This window comes from Diceros bicornis, chromosome 28 (assembly GCF_020826845.1).
Source record: "Diceros bicornis minor isolate mBicDic1 chromosome 28, mDicBic1.mat.cur, whole genome shotgun sequence".
Classification (NCBI taxonomy): Eukaryota; Metazoa; Chordata; class Mammalia; order Perissodactyla; family Rhinocerotidae; genus Diceros; species Diceros bicornis.
The window spans coordinates 27,649,409-27,664,157 of NC_080767.1; the positions used below are offsets into that span (position 1 = coordinate 27,649,409).

Here is a 14,749-nt window from a genome sequence, read left to right on the forward strand (position 1 = left end):
TGGGGATCTGAGAGAGAAAGGGAAGCTGCCAATCAGTCAAGAAGCCTTTAGTAATGATCCAACTATGAACAAGAAATCAAAAGATGCCCCCAGGCCCAGTTATTTACATTATAGGAAATACGGCAGTTCTGGAACTTTCCACAATTCAGCTAAGGGGTACTTCATTACCTGGGAGAGTGGCTTTCTCCTCAAAGCCTAGAACAGTCAGAAGCGGGTGACCCTGTATTCACTGCACTGACAGGAGCCCTTGGGAAAGCATGCACCACCGGGAACAGGGCCGAAAATTCAGTATTTCCCCAGAGACTGGTGTTCTCATGACCACCCCAGCACAAATTTAGGATTCCTGAAGACAATTACTTCTTACATACTGAATTAGATCCAGAATAATGGTGATTTCTTTTTTAATGAAGGGGAAAAAAAGATCTAAGGTAAAAAAAATGTAAGCATTTGTTCATTCTGGTTGAATGGGAAAATGAATATTGTTATATTATCCTTTGTACTCATCTGTATGCTTCTAATACTTCATAATTTTAAGGAGAAAGAGACACAACTTGCCTGGGGCCTCGTTCACATCTCTAACCTACCTGACAAACGCCACAAAGCAGGTGTCAGCTCAGGCTCACCTCTGACCCACCCTCTCCAGCAGCCAGAGGCCAACTGTGCAGACCTAACAGCCAGCACCACACAGAACACCAACTGACTGGGACATCCTGAGAGCAGGCACTGTGTCCCTTTAGGCTGAACCACCAGAACCCAGCCCGCTGCCTGGTAGAAACATGTCTGACAAATGGACGGGTAAGCTCAGACAGACATCCTACTGGACCTTGACGCATCTGGGTCACCCTGGATCAATCCTGGATTGATCCTCACCATCTGGGTGATCCTGGATCAATTCTTTTTAAAAACCTCAGCTCCTCACGTGTAAAATGGGAATAAGGATAATGCCCTAAAATGGCTGTGGCAGGGCTTAGTAATAATTTTTATATAAAACACCCCAAATGGAGCCCGGCACACAACAGCTGTTCAATACATATAGGGGTTGCATTCTGACCAGTCTTGTAGCTTGTGTGCTGATCATTGTCCCTTTCCTTGTCTCTCCAGACACAGGGCATGGTTTCAATTCCCTCTTGCTCTCCTGGGCTGTCCTGGTAGGCTGCTTCCACAAGGGGCTGGGCTATACGCATTCACAAAGAGAAAGAAAAATAAACAATACCATAGACTTGAAATTTAGCCAAGCAACTAAGGAGAACACAAAGATACAAGAGGGAAAATGAAAACACTGGGGAGGCAAAATGCAATTTATAAGATAAAATTAATCTATCGAGCTGCCATAACAGAACATAAAAAGCATAAATATACTGCAGCTTGTCTGAAATGGTTTAAGTCCAGGCTCTCAAAAAACTATGAGTGAGAAAATGAATTCTGTAGACTCATACCCACTTTTCCCAAGAAGAGAAAGGCCCCAGGGTCTTCTGGGCAACTGCGGAAGCAGCACCTGGCTGAGGCACCCCAGGACCTCAGCAAGAAATAAACACATTGTTAAGTGCAAATGGCAGGCCCTGGGCAAAGTGCCAGGGCCTCTGTTGGGCTGAGTCACCTTTGCCATAAAATCTTTCCTCTCTGAAGCACCCCCGATCCCACCCCACACTAATTTGTTAAATTATCTGCCCTTGCCTCACTAGACAGGGAACCCTCAGAGGGCAGAGACTGTATCTCATTCCCCTCTCTCTCTCTCCTACGCCCAGTGCACAAGCTGGGAAGACAGCAAGTGCTCGGGGAATAGATGCCTGGATGGGTAGATGGATGGATTAAGAGAAAGCGGGAAAGGAGGGAGGGAGGAAGAGCAATATTGCCAAAGGCTGACTTATCTTGAAACCTCGACTATGGTAAACCTGAGAGCCTAAAATTAAATGGAAAATACCTCTGGCTATAGATCATAAAATCCATAAGCAAAGTATCATATACTAGGCTTTATGAAGCAGCAAAGGGCACAGGCTTTGAAATCAGACAGGCTAGTTCAAATCTGGCTCAGGAAGCTAGTAACAGTGTGACCATAGCCAAGTCACTTTATCTCTGAAAGCACCGCCTCAATGATAAAATGGGAATAATTACTGTTCCTGCCTCAAAGAACTGTTAAGAGGATTCAATTAGATCATGTATTTAAAGTGGACAGTGGGGCTGAACGCATGAGTGAATGGCACTTGTTTTATTAGTGCCTCAGGAAGGCCCAGGCTCCCAGCCATCTCCCATCCCCGAACCACTCTAAAAATCCCCTAATTGGACGCAGTCTTCCATACTCAACCCCAAAATCCCAAATAACCTCAATCTCCTCCCTGAACATCCATCTCATCCCCTCATTCTAAGGGAACGCGGGCTGTCCCCCGACAGTGCTTCTCCAGCAACCTCCCCAGTGGTGGATGATTCTTTCCCACATCTCCTGTATCATGAATCTGGAAACGGAGACATGCCTTTGCTCTTCACTGACACTTCCAGATCATTCTCTCTCTTCCCTAGAAACTCCAGCTTTGCGGATCATGCTGTCAGACTATAGCAACTACTCTACCTTACTGCGGTCACTCATGGCCCCAATTCCTTGAAACTCTCGAGATGTGCTGACAGTGTGGCTCCTGACTGCCCTGCTTCTCCACCGCTCTTCACGGGAGAATCCCTCAGCGTCGTCTACTCTTGGAATCTCCAACACGTCTCCCCCGTTCTGTCTCTGGACTCCATGCCATCCAGCCCCACTCACTCCACAGAAAGAGCTCCCTTCAAGGTCACCAATGACTCTCTTGTTGCTAAATCCCAAGGCCAATCCTCAGTCCTTGTTTTACTTGTCTTATTGGTAACATTCGACACAGCTAACTGGTCCCTTACTCGGCTTCTGGACATCATCCTTTCTCAGCTCCCCTCCTATCTTACCGGCTGCTCCTTCTCAGTCCAACCTGTACTTACTAGAGGCCCGGTCTCAGTTCCTGGACCTACTCCCTATGTCTCCAAGTCTCATAGCTTCAAATACCAGGGATATGTTGATATTTCCTAAGTTTATAAGTCTAGCCCAGCCCTCTCCCCTTGACTCCAGACTCATCCATCTCCAACTGCCTACCTGACATCTCCACTGGGACGTCAACAGGCATCTCCCATAAGTCTGAACCCAGACACCTAACGCCCCACCTAAGCCCACCTCTCATGCAGTCTTTCCTATCTCAGTGTATGACAACTCCATCCTTCCAGTGGCTCACATTAAAAGTGATCTTTTAAAGCAGAGGTGAGTCTACTTTTCTTAAAAAGCCAAATAATAAATATTTTAGACTTGGCAGGCCACAGGATCTCTATCACAACTATTCAACTCTGCCATCATAGCACAAAAGCAGTCAGAGACGATATGCAAATGAATGCATGTGGCTATGTTCCAAAAAAACTTTACAAGAGCAGGCAGCGAGCTGGGCCCATAGGCCGTAGTTTGCCAATCCCTGCTTTAAAGCCGAAGTCAGATCATGTCACTCTGCTGCTCAAAACCCTCCAAGAGTTTCCAGTCTGACCTAGAGGAAAAGACAAAGCCCTAGAATGGCCCACGATGGCCACCAGCGTGCTCCCTCTCCGACCTCTTTCTCTCTCCCTCTTTCTCACTCCACTCCAGCCACGCAATCGGCCTCCTTCCTATTCATCCAACTTCCCGAGTTCAAAGCAACATCAGGGCCTTTGCCAGGAACACACTTCCCGAGATGACTAGGCCACTCGTTTCCTCCCAGTTTCTGTTTAAACGTCGCCTCATCAGGGAGGATCTAAGAGCTTCCATGTACATTAGTAAACCCACCCCCATTCCACATTACCCGTGCCCTCAACCCCGCTTACTTTTCTCCACAGCACTTATCTCTCCATATTCTACATCTGCTTATCGGCTTATTGTCTTTCTCCCCCAACAAGAACGTCAGCTAGACAGAGTCCATCTGTTTCGTTCACTCCTATCTTCCCAGTGCCTACAAGAGTGCTGGGGACACAGGAGGATTTAATAAATACTTTTTGAACAGATAAATAAAAGATTACTGTTGCTATTCTTGTTATTGTGTGTTGCTGTCATTTGCCGAAGTTCGAAGTCAGGAGTCTACAGATGTACTGTTGTGGATTCATGAGCCCCCAAAGTGATATACAACACCACACATATGCCTACCTGCACTGCTCTATGAGAGGGGCCTCAGCCTTCTTCAGATTCTCAAAGGAGCAGTGGTCCAAAATCTCTAAGTATCACTATCCCAGACTAGAGGGCACCCCTAAGGTGCTCCCTCCAAGTCTAGGAGTCTAACCTGGATACATTTGACCCAGGGGCTCTCTATTTTGGGAGCTCCCAGGAGAGCAGGGACAGTGAATTCAAAGTGGGCAGGGAGGCAGGGCACGTCTAGAGAAAGACATAAGGTCAGTAGGGTTTGGAATTAACCTTGAGAAACCCAAAATAATGTAGCCTGGACATTCCAGAGACTCCTGCAAAGAGGACTCTCACCTTCCCAACGCCAGACGCCTGAGGCTTCCAATGAGGAAGCCAGAAAACAAGCCCACATTCAAGTAATCCAACAACGGGGGCACCGCAGACAATCCCAAGTGCAGGGAGCAGCGACCTCGGAAGATCTATGAGCAGCACCAGTCCCCTTTATCCAGACTCCAGAATAAAATGAAAACAATAGATTCATTTTCCTTACTGTGTTCCCTCGCTTGTGTATTTGTCAAGAGTCAGGATTAATCACTGCAATTCATGAAATTTATACTCAGACTTATTGCAATTCTAAACAACAAGGTTGACATTTTAAGCGGTTCTATCGGGTCGTTCATCTAGCACACGGAGAATACACTTTTCTTGGTGCTTACCTTTCACCGGCGCTTTGTCTGGCGTTGGCCTCCCCTCCATCATTGCTTCAGCCAGAATTAACTTTTGGTGAAGTTGCTTATTGCGAATTTTAAACTCCTTCAGCTCCCCCTGCAGCTCCAAGATCTGGCCCTGCAGCTGGGCCACCACTGCCTGGGTGGCAGGGAGCTGATGTAAACTTCCTAATGACCGGCATGACTTTATCAGGATGGGCAAGCGAGACTTCTTAGCATCCTGAAAACACACACATATACAACAATTAATACATTTTCTTTGGTTCATAGTCAACATGCCAACCTTATAAAACAGGATTCAACCTGGCTGTCCAGACTTCTGGTTCCTATAATGGCATCTATGCTTATCTCCCAGTCTACAGAGCAGGCAAATATATGAAGACAGAAAGTAGATTGATGGTTGCCTATGACTAGGGGTGGGCAGGTGGGGGAAAATGGGAAGTGACTGCTAATGGGTTTCTTTTGAGACAATGAACATGTTCTAAAATTGATTATGGTAATGGTTACACAACTCTATGAATATACTTTAAAAAATCACTGCATTGTACACTTTAAATGGATGAATTGTATGATATGTGAATTATATCTCAATAAAGCTATTATTTTTTTTTAATTCTTTTATAGTGGAAGAGAAGGAACCTGAGAGGAAAACAAGAAATATTTGGGCCCCTGGGAATGAGGAAATCAGCAAGGTCTCTCAAGAAGGAAAGAAGAGGAAGGATCTCTTCTTGCACATTCTGGGATGTAAAATGCTTTTGAGGGCACTCTCCCACAGTCCTCAGGTAAACTCTGCACTCCCAGCGCTCACAGGACAATAGAAGTTATCATGCCTATCTTCCAGACAAAGAACTGAAATGTCCAACAACCAGTCCAATGTCAGACAACAAGAAGGTTAGCGAGCTGGACCTCAAACTAGCTCTTCAGACTCTACTGCTCGGTTAAGAAAAGTGAGACACTTTCTGCCCTGAAATTCCAGGGAAGAAGAGAGAACAGGTTCAAGGACAAGAACACTTTGAGGTGGGGAAGGGGACCAGTTGCGAGGAGGTGGATGCCTCCTCGAGAGGACTGGAAAATAACCGTCCTTTGCTTCGGCATCAGTCTCCACCAATCTTTATTCTTGGATCCAAATCTGTGTGTCATATGGCAGCAGAGAAGATATCTGCAAGAGCACAAATGCCAAAGCCAATTTCAGGCTGGAAGACTGCCGTCAGTCAACCTAATGCCGGTTCTAAAATAACACCACCCGAAATGCTACCTTATGGACACTGAGCAGAGTCCCACCTACCACCTTATGAAGGATGTCACGATGGAACTTCTCCCTTGGGAATGGAAGGGGGACAGGAGCACACACACACACTGAGCTCCTACTACGTACAAGGCACGAGGCACTTGCCACACATCACCTCATTTAGCCATCAGGCCAGCCTCAGGTTCTAGGTCACACTGATCCTATTCGAGCCACTGAGAAAGGTCAGGTGACTTTCCTAAGGACTCAAAGCAGCTAAGTGGCCAGGCCGGTGTATCCGTAAAGTCCATCCTCTTGCCTCTAAAACTAAACAACTGGGAGTACATCCAGTCTCCTGGTCTCACCCTTGGGCGGCAATGATGTTCTTTTTAACAGGATACCAGAGTTCTGGCTTAAGCCCTAGGATTACTGATTCCTTGACTAACCAAAGACCACAAAGAAAATCATTAAATTTTCTTCTACTTTGCATAGACTGGAGGCCACAATGGTGATAAAGCGCTCTTCCCTTCCTGAGAAAGGTTTATAATATCCCTGTCTGCCACTAAAACTAGACTTCAGTTCATATCTCCACTACTACTCTTAACCGCTGAGTCACTGTGGACAATTTTCTGAGCCTTTCAGAGCCTATATTTCTTCATACGTAAAATTAGGTAATATCTACCCAACTCATATGCTTGTTGAGAAGATTAAATTGATGATATATGTATAGAATATCTAGCAAATCTTGGCACATTATAGCAGATGCTAAAAAATAACCACAATTGCCTTCCTTTTGAAGACACAAGCAAGAAAGATAATTCCAAACTAAAAAAAAAAAAAATTTGCAATATATTTTGGGGAATTAAGTTCATTTGATTACACAATTTTCCAGAACATACGATGATATCTCCCACACAAATAGGAGGAAAAAAAACATCTAGTTTTCCTAATATACAGGTACAAACTAAAGGAGCTGGGGCACATGAGAGCATTTCTATTCTAGCCAAATTGCACAAATTTGCATCTCGAGCACTGCTAATATAATGGCAGTGTCTTTTTTTTTTTTTTTTTTGTCTCTACTGATATCTTTAGAAAACCCTTTTCTAGAAATTACAGTTTTGGTGCATAATTTAAAACAATCAAAAGCAATTTTGCTAATGATATATCTAACTCTCTTTGGTATGCACAAAAGCAGTAATTTAGTGGTCAGAAAATAAACTTAATTCTCCATTCTGATGCTATGAAGCAGTGTGTATAGTTGATTTCTCAGATACAAAACACCCATCAGAAACAAGAATACCAACAGCCATCATTGGAGCTCTATTAGAAACCTGACCTATTTCCTTCTCTACCAGAACACTCACAGCTCCCTGCTTGGGGATCCTCAACGCTGACCCCTCCTCCCAGGATTTTTGTATTGGACCTAATCAAACATTGCCAAGAGAGTCTGGATTTTAACAATCTGGCATATTTGATGGTATTTGAGGAGAAGCTTAAAGACAGCATCTTGACTGAAGCAAAATGCAGACATTCACCCAACAAAACTTGACCCACCACTTGGGGCCAGCTCGGCCTGGAGGGTAGCCCGAGCCAGGGAAAGGGCATGGCTGTGTAGTCAGGCACAGTGAGGGTCCCAGCTCAGCCCCTTAACCGCTGGCTGACCATGGGCGCTCGGGATCTGGCTTCCTCACCTTTGACGGGTGTTATAAGGATAAGAGAAGGTAGACAAAGCCCACAGAATGGTACCTCTCAGACACAAAGTCTGCACAAAATAAAACCTAGGTTCTCATCCCTACCCTTAAAGTCAGGTTACTACAATTTTACTGCAACCTGCAAAAATAAATGTCCATCAATAGGTGAAAAGTATATAAATTCTGGCACATTCCCCACAGTGGGATCTCACGTATCCATTACAAGGAAAGATGTTCCTGATACATAACATGAAAGAGAAAGCTACAGACAGATGTATAACATAACTCCATTTTTATAAGGAAAACACATAAATGTCATGACATACAGATAAATACGACAGAACTGGGATAGAGCAGGAGAGAGAGAAGGGTGAAATGTTAGTAATACTTTGGGGAAGGTTAGGATGGACAAACACCTCTAGGTAGTGGCCAGGATAAGTGTAGGCAGAGGGAGACACCAGATTTTATATAAATCAAAAAAAAGGAGTGGGATCAGAGGTGATTTTTTTAAGTTTTGCATTTGTATAAAATAAGTAAATAAATTAAAAAAATATATGGGAAAACTTACTTTGTGGGTCCCGCTGGGGAAGGAAAGGGGAGGGGCCTGCTGCCCTGGCACCGTGCACAAGTTCTCTGGCTGATGCTCAGCACTGAAGATGGCGTCTGATGGTTTCTCTTCCCAAGGCTGTCTCTTGCCTTCATGTTTGAATCTGAGCATGTCACCCTCCATGGCTCGGGTCTGCACCGAGGCATCTTTCAGCTCTACCTTGGACACTTCACCTGCCTCTCCTAGCTGGGCTCCCCAAAGCGACTTCAGATCATCATGTGGCTTGGAAAATGAGTTGGTTTGGATGAAATGTCTGAGTTCACCTCTTAGCTGAACAGCCATTTGCTTAAGTGTCTTCTCAGTTTTACCATCAAGGTGCTCTCCAGAAACTTCCTGCTCTGTCAAGCTTATGTGTTCCAGAAGCAGTTCACGTAGCACTTTCAGAAGGTCTGGCCTGTTTGTCCAAAAGAGAAGGAAGTGGGAGAACTAAGCTTTCTGCTATGGCCTTGTCCCTTTCCCAGTTTCCAAGTTTTCCCCACCAACTGGTCCAGATTCTGTTTAAATTAAACATAGTGAGCACCTGCCATGTGCCAGGACCCATGCCAAGTATTCTATCCCATGTCACCTCACGACAACCACGCAAGGTAGGTCCTACCATGCCTGTTTCACGGATAAGAAGAGGAGAATTAACTTGACACAAGTACACAGCAAGTGAGGGGACCACATGGCTCTATGGATGCAGGCTGGGCCCAGAAGGGAGCAAACAGGGTCATCAAGTATTCAGGACAATTGCAAGGTCTACCTGCCACTGGCCCCACTGCTACAGCCAGGGGCAAGTGGGGCTTTGGATGAATCTCGCCATCCCAGTAGATCCATCCATAAGCTGGTCCATCATGTGCACAACTGGTGCTCAGTAAACAGGTGCTGAATGAAGGGATGCTGTACACTGCTCTTAACAGAAAGAGCAGGGGCTCTGAAATCAGACAAAAACGGCTTCAAAATCTAACTCTGCTCTCCTTTGAAAGTAAGGTAAGTCTTTCTCCACCAGACAGCTATGAGGAGTAAACGAGAGATGTATGGGTAGCAGATGCTTTTCATGCCCCTAGCCACAAGCCCTCGGCCTCCCTCAGATTCCAGCTACAGCTGTGTGGACAGCTCCCGTAGACAAGGACAGGCCCTCCTCAAGCACTCCCTGCATCTCCCTGCTGCCCTGGGGCTTTTTCCAGAGCTCTCTGAGCCAGCCAGCAGGGCAGTGCACAAGTGTAGACCAGTTTATGTCTCGGGGACCAGTTTATATCAAGCAGTGGGGGAAGAGAGCTGTTGGGTAAATGCCCCAGTCTCCCATCCTTTGGAGGGACAACAGTAAGGTACAGTCTATACTGTCCCTCAGAGGGCGCCAGCAGGACTGAGCCCCAACTGCCCTCAGCAGTACCCAGCACAATAATGTACCCTTACTGGCTTTCCCTCCATTCCTATCTTACTCTCCCTGATCCCTCCTTCCTGCTCCTTGGAGTCCCATCCCAAATTAACCACTTGGGCCCAAGTCCTTATCTGGGGCTCTGCTTTCCCAGGAACTCAAACTAAGCTAGCATGTAACAGACTACAGAGTAGTTCAAGAAGAATCTCTTGTGAGGGTATTTCTTGTGCCAGACACTGTAACAGGCATGGGAATGCAAACTGCCTGCAAGGACTTAGACTGGTGACGCTAGAGACAGATATGTAAACAGATTGCCCCTCCAGAGAGTAAAAAGTGAAAGACAGGCACACCCGAAGTCTGGGAGGGTTGCAGAGCACCAACCCCAGGGTGTCCAGACTGGAGGTGGCAGGAAGAATGTCAGAAAAGGATTCTAGAGTCAATGACAGCCTAGCCGGGGGAAATGGAAATGGAACATTCTAAGCATGGAAAACAATATGAACAGAGTCAAGACACACTGGAGAATAAGGAGGTGAGGCTGGGAAGTTAGGCAGGGAAGAACTCAGCCACGTTAAGGAAAGGAGAGCTAACTGCAAGGCTCTGCGTGACTGAGTGGCATGGTCACATACGTGCTTTGAAAGGTGACTCGGGCTGTTGTGTAAAGAACAAGTGGAGAGCTTTCCCATCGAGAGGGCGGTGTGAGTATATACAGGTGCCCCTCCCACTCTGCTCTAAACACATGCAAAGGACAGCAGAAAACACATAACAAAAAAAATGTTTTAAGGTGCACCACAGGACTCAAGATCAAGATAAAATTATCCAAAGGTCAGAAACAGAGGAGGAGACCCATCGCCACGAGAAGGGAGGCATCTGCAGAAAGCAGTGGCACCAGAAACTGAACTTCCAAGGTGGAAGAAGAACCACACAAATTTCATGAGCCCTCAAGTGAAGACCTAGAGAGCCAAGCTGAGGCAACTTCAAAACCACTAGGCAGGGAGGAGGAAGGGTCAGGCTGCGCAGGGCTCTTAACATGGCAGACCATGTTAACACACAAATCCACTGTGATGAAAGACAGACAACTCGACAAATCAGAGTCCACACTCAAGAAAATTAAAATAATGAAGCAACCTGAAGAAGATTTTAAAATAATATATTTCAATCATCCAAAAAATAAAGGAGAAAAAGAGAGTCATAAAAAAAAAAAGGAAGAGGAAGTTACAAAACTGAGACAGAAAATTATTTTAAAAAGGGACGGGAGGGGGACAAGGACGGAGGGAGAGGCCAGCAAGAAAGTTGTTGCTATATTCCAGGAAAAAGAAGATGCAGGCCAGGATGAGAAACAAGGAGAGAGAATAGGCTCTCGTCGGTGTTAGATCTCCTTTCTCCTCTGCAGTTTCTCCTGCCACCTTATTTCCAAAAATCTCATAAGACAGACAGGACTCTACGACTCCCTTAACCCACCCTGACCTTCCCTTCCTCTGAATCTCTGCTACCACTACAATTGACATGAACTCATTTCATCTTCCCCACTGAGCCCACTGCGGGCAGGGGGAAGACCTCTCATATCTGGATTCTGATCGTCCAGCTCTGGGTAGAGTCAATTCAATTCAAATCAAACAGCTACAGCACACTGAAACAGGGTAAAAAATAAAAGTATAAAAAACAAAATTAAAATGTGTGGTACATTTTCCACTTCTAATATGGAATCACCTAGACTACACAAACCATCTTAAAATTTATTAAACCCAGACTGTAAAAATATTTCTGGTATTTCAAGCGTGTTAAACTAAATTTTCCTTTCCTCTCTTTCCCTTAATATAGATTAAAAATAATGACAATTGCTATTCAGCTAGCCGAAGGAGGACCATTACTCACTACCAAACAACACACAATAAAACCCAGGAAAAAGACTTTACAAATGGGTAGTAAAAGGTGGTGAAAGAGGCCATTATAATATACCTAAAGTGGTGGTGCTGTTAAATAAAACATTTCAAGTGTTACTTTGCTAGAAATCTGAACAGCAGATTCATTAAGCTGTTGCCGTAATCAAGACCCTTCTAACGGTTCAGTCCGAGGGTCCTGCCAGAGGCCCAAACATTGTTTATCTATCTTGCTGAACATCTTTGCCACATAGAAGGTGTAAGGGGAAAGGAACTGACATTTATGAATCACTTACAGTGTGTCAGATCCTCTAAATACACTAAATACATTTAGTCCTCACAGTAAGACTACGAGATGGGGACTAATATTAACCCCATTTTACAGATGAAGGAACCGGCTCATAAAGAGTCAAGATCCTCTAGCAAAGTGGCAGAGCAAAGACTTGAACCCAGACCTCTCTGACCCCAAAGAAGCACTCCACTCTTTCCAGTTTTCTAAACTTACCTTCTGCCATGATGTTGTGTTTTCAACTGTCTGCATATTCAAATATTTATTGAGCACCTTCCATTTATCATATAAGGCAGTGGAAATGCATGGTGAAAAAGAATCATGGAGCTTACATTTCATTAAGGAGAAGACAGACAGACAGACGTTCACACATACAGTGATAACTAGATAAGACAGTGCACGGCAATGATAAGTACTATGAATGGAGCGAGGGAGGGAGGAAGTCCTGGGACAACGTGTAGAAAGAGGGTTTCCCGCTAGAGAGAGTGGTTCAGGAGAGGCCTCTCCACAGAGCTGCTGTCCAGCTGAGAAACCACCGGTCACATACACATCTAGGAAAGATCATTCCACATAGAGGGAACACTACTGCAAAGGCCCTGAGGTGAGCAAGCTTGGATGTTTGAGGAAGAGACAGGAGGTCAGTGTGGCTGGAGCTCGGTGCACAAGAGGCATGGGTTATAAGGACAGAGAAACGGGCAGAGGCCGGTCAAGAAGCTCTGATCTCACTGTAAGGGCAGCAGAAATCCACTGGAGGGTTTTAAGCATGGAAGAGCCATGATCCGATCGAAGATTTACAAAGACCTCTCTGGCTGCTTGTGGGGAACGGACCGCAGAGGAGGCTGTGCTGCTGGAGACCAGGCAGGAGACGGGGGCAGTGTGGACTAAGCGGGCAGCAGCAGAGCTGTGAAGGGTTGAATTAGGGATACATTTTGGAAGTGGAATCAGAAGGACCTGCTCAGGGATATGGAGATTGTTGGAACTTAACCTTCGGCTGCACCAATCAGGTAGAGAGCAGTGCTATTGGCTGGCGTGTGCAAGAAGAGCGGAGACTAGAACAGGGAGTTGGGGTTTGCACAGATTAATGTTGACGTGTCTGTTAGACGTCCAAGTGGAGATGTCAAGTAGACCGCTACTATATGATGCACAGAGAGGTCTGGGCTGTAGGTATAAATCTGGAGGTCACACAGCATAGTCTAAAGCCATGGGAGAGTGAAGATATAGAGGGAAAAAAGGGGGTGAGAACACAGCTCTGGGACACGCCCACATTCAACATTTAGCAAAGGAAGAGGGGCCAGCGAGGGAGACGGAAAAGAGGCCAGAGAGGTGAAAGGAAAACAAGGGGAGAGGGTGGTGAACAGAAGGCCAGAGAGTGGCCAGCCACTGCTGAAAGGCTGACGCCGGCCACTGGAACTTGGAAATCGTCACTGACCTGGACAAGTGGAGAGGAGGGTATGAAAGTACTTGAATGGGACAGAGAGGGAACGGGAGGAAAGAAAGCGGATACAGTGAGTAGAGACAATTCTTCCAAGAAATCTTGCAGTTAAGAAGAATAACAAACTGGGGCAGTAGCTGAAGTGAAACGGGGGGATGTTTCCCAAATGGTTGATATTAACGCATGTCTGATGCTAATGGAAATGATTCAGTGACAGGAAAAAATTCATGATGCAGAAAAGAGAGGGCACCAAGAGAGGACAGGAACTAAATCCTGAGAGCCGGGTTGGTCTGGATAGCAGCAGGAATATTTCTTCCATCCCAATAGTAGGGAAGTCAGAGTCTGTGCATATAGAGGCAAACAAGGGGGCAGCACTGGTGGGAAAAGTGAAGTGGTTTGAGTTCGACTGTTTCTGCTTTTTCAGTAACTTACAAGGCAAGGTCATCAGTCAGGGAAGGGAGAAGAGAAGCTGCAATAGTCTTGTGTGGGACAACGCTGAGTGCTCATTTTGAAATTAGTGGTGATAAACATAAAAGCTGACCTGTCATAGGATCGCATACAACCTGAGTAGTGGCCAAGTCAAGGTCTTAAGGGAGGCTTGGATGCGACAGACGACCAGGGGTTAACCTATGCCCTGGGGGGAGGGGAGCCGTGGAATAAACAACCAGGAGTGTTCATTCAGAGGGACCAGCATGTGCAAAGGCTCCGAAATAAGACAGTCGGCTCATTCTAGGAACTGAAAGAAGGGCAGTGTGGCCGAAGCACAGAAGGCAAGGCAAGAACAGCGTGACCAGAGCTGAAGGAGAGGGTTGCCAGACCACGCAGAGCCTAGCAGGCCATGTTAACGATTTTGATCCCAAGAAAAGTGGAAAGTCTCTGAAGGGTGTTAAGTAAAGGAGTGACATAACTGCATTTGTAAGTAATTGCTCTGGAAGTAGTGTGAAAAACAGATTGGAAGGGGACAAAGATGGCTGCAGGGGACGCATTAGGAGGCTACTGCAGTGATGCCAGAGAAATCTGAAGGCAGCTAGGAATGGAGAGGAGGCAACAGGGGTGGCATAAAGGTAAAATGGTTAGGACTTGGGTTTGGGAGGTGAAGGAAAGGGAAAAATCAAGGAGGACCCTGGGTTTCTGGGGTCCTGTCTAGAGCCCCCACAGATCTAGCCCCTCTATAGCATGGAATCTTCCTTCAAGCACTTGCCATGTCTGCTCCCCTGCAGCCTACACACACCAAGTCTCTGCAGCTGTTTCTCTGCTAACTTCTCTGGACTAACCTCTAACTTGTTTGGACCCCTCACCAGCACCACGCTCTGGTGGTACCTCACCTGTCCCTCAATCACGCCCAGAAGAGCCAACTCAGATTTTCTAGGAGTTAGCTTCCCTACTTCTATTAGTTAGAGCT

At 45.9% G+C, this 14,749-nt stretch overlaps 1 protein-coding gene across 4 annotated transcripts in view; it reads right to left on the reverse strand.

Moving 5' to 3' along the window:
* CDK5RAP2 (CDK5 regulatory subunit associated protein 2) overlaps positions 1–14,749 on the reverse strand; it is a 175,253-nt gene that overhangs the window by 49,859 nt on the left and 110,645 nt on the right. For 2 of the 4 annotated variants that reach the window (XM_058523892.1, XM_058523894.1), the window contains 3 exons: positions 8,354–8,786; positions 4,858–5,089; positions 1,052–1,174 (listed from right to left, as the gene is read on the reverse strand). In XM_058523892.1, the coding sequence (XP_058379875.1) occupies positions 1,052–1,174; positions 4,858–5,089; positions 8,354–8,786 (788 nt within the window). The remainder of the gene's footprint in view (positions 1–1,051; positions 1,175–4,857; positions 5,090–8,353; positions 8,787–14,749) is intronic. The other 2 variants (XM_058523896.1, XM_058523895.1) reach the window with 1 other exon arrangement.